The sequence below is a fragment of the Austrofundulus limnaeus genome, unplaced genomic scaffold (genome assembly GCF_001266775.1).
Source record: "Austrofundulus limnaeus strain Quisiro unplaced genomic scaffold, Austrofundulus_limnaeus-1.0 Scaffold983, whole genome shotgun sequence".
Taxonomy (NCBI): Eukaryota; Metazoa; Chordata; class Actinopteri; order Cyprinodontiformes; family Rivulidae; genus Austrofundulus; species Austrofundulus limnaeus.
In genome coordinates this window covers 130,889-132,755 of record NW_013953385.1, presented here as the reverse complement: position 1 = coordinate 132,755, position 1,867 = coordinate 130,889, and the positions used below count along the sequence as shown (strand labels likewise).

General features: G+C 39.7%; 1 protein-coding gene across 1 annotated transcript in view; it reads left to right on the top strand.

Annotated features, from left to right (window-relative positions):
* Positions 1 to 1,279: 1,279 nt before the first annotated feature.
* LOC106533619 (sodium channel protein type 2 subunit alpha) overlaps positions 1,280 to 1,867 on the top strand; it is a gene marked incomplete at its 5' end in the record, with an annotated part of 94,255 nt that continues 93,667 nt past the window's right edge. Inside the window, 1 exon segment of the mRNA XM_014029990.1 lies at positions 1,280 to 1,599. Coding sequence (XP_013885444.1) covers positions 1,333 to 1,599 — 267 coding nt within the window.

Sequence of the window (1,867 nt, the reverse complement as noted above, 5' to 3'; positions counted from 1 at the left end):
ACATGTTTTCCATTGAGCAAATTTATTTTCAAATTTCTAATTTGCGCATTTTCATGGTCAATGGAAACGCAGCTAATTTCACATTCCCTCTGCCCAGGACTAATGCACTGAAAATATGGTTATGTATGGAGGCTTTTGCAACACGTTACCTTTATAATTGACATTTTTGGAAAATTATAATAACTTCAAAAAAGGTCTAAATCTAATATTCATAAAGAAATACCACTAAACTTATCCATTTCTTCATTTCATTGTTTTATTTATTTTTTTGCTTTTTGTATTGTATGATTTTGGAGTATTTGAGTTAGTTGTTTAGTTTCTCGGTGTTTGTGCCGGCTGTTTTGATTTGTGGTTATAAGGATTTTTAACGTGGCCAATTTTCCCCCACAACACAAAAATATGTTGCCTTCAGGCTCAGGTTGCCTTTGCAAATGAGATTTTTGATCTCAGTGGGATTTGCCTGGTTAAATAATAGTAAAATATACAAATAAATCTCAAGACTATCAAGGCATTTTTCAACTCTGAGCATGTCAGTACTTCTATTCTGAATAAAATCCTGGTGCATGTGAACCCTACATTCAGATTATTTAATCTGAATACATTTCAAACCGATCTGAGGTCCACCAGGTTAANCCTCCTTCCATATTTTCAGTTACAGGCTGAGTCATTTCTACCTTCTCCTCTCTGTCAACGCTCTCTGGTTTCATTTAAAAGTTGATTGTCAGACATTGTCCAAGATTAACCTTCAGGGTGGATATGGCTCACTCACACCGAGGACCTATCCACGTCATTGTTTACCCAGAATGCTTTATGTGTAAATAAAATGGCCCCGTCCGTGTTAAAAAAATATTTTAAAAAAATTACAAAACTAAACATCCTACAGTATTTTTACAGTCTTTATTTTAAAGTTAAAGTAAATGTTTATTAAATAAAGACTAATGTTACAACTAATCGGGGATCCCTTTAAATCTCTCCCATTGTCTCCATTTTTCATATGTTGGCAATTTATCACAATATCTTTTAAAATCCTTCTTTAATCATTGTATTACTGTTTTACAAAACCTAATGTTAGTGCTGTGGTGAATTTGCCTTTGAAGCACCTGAAAACTAGGAATATGTCAGATATCCTCAATATATCACTCTTCCAAAGGTGAAACAGTAAAACTGTAATGAGGGGTTAAGGACTCAACCTTTGATCAGTTTTTACAATAAAACTGATTGAGGTTCGTTGATGGGTTGACCAAATCCTCATTTTCCCGCCCTTTCTTTCCTGCCGCAGCTCTCCGCCCCAGCTGAGCCTCTCGCCGCCCTCCGAAGGAGCAGGATGACAAGATGGCACAGCTGCTTGTACCGCCCGGACCAGACAGCTTCCGCCCCTTCGTCCCCGAGTCGCTGTCTGCCATCGAGAGGCGCATCGCCGAGGAGAAGGCCCGGAGACCGCGGTCGGCGCGCCGCAGCGACGACGACGACGAAAATGGACCCAAGGCCAACAGTGACCTGGAGGCGGGGAAATCCCTCCCCTTCATCTACGGGGACGTCCCTCCCTCCCTGGTGTCAACTCCTCTGGAGGACCTTGACCCCTACTACAGCAATCAGAAGGTCCTTTTCCACACTTTCAAAGCAAATATTTGTGAAACATGGTTGAACACTTCTAAGAAAAGGCTTCTTTTGACCCGACGACATTCAGTGTTACCAGTAATTATGAGTCTAGATCTTAATTATAGCATGACTCAGACTTCACAGGTCTGCACTTTCTTCTTTAAGCTTTGTAGTTAAAGCTGGAAGCTAATTACCCAATGGCCTCAAAAAAACTTTAAAGGGGCAATATTATGTGTTTCTCAGGCATACATTTAAATACTATACCATA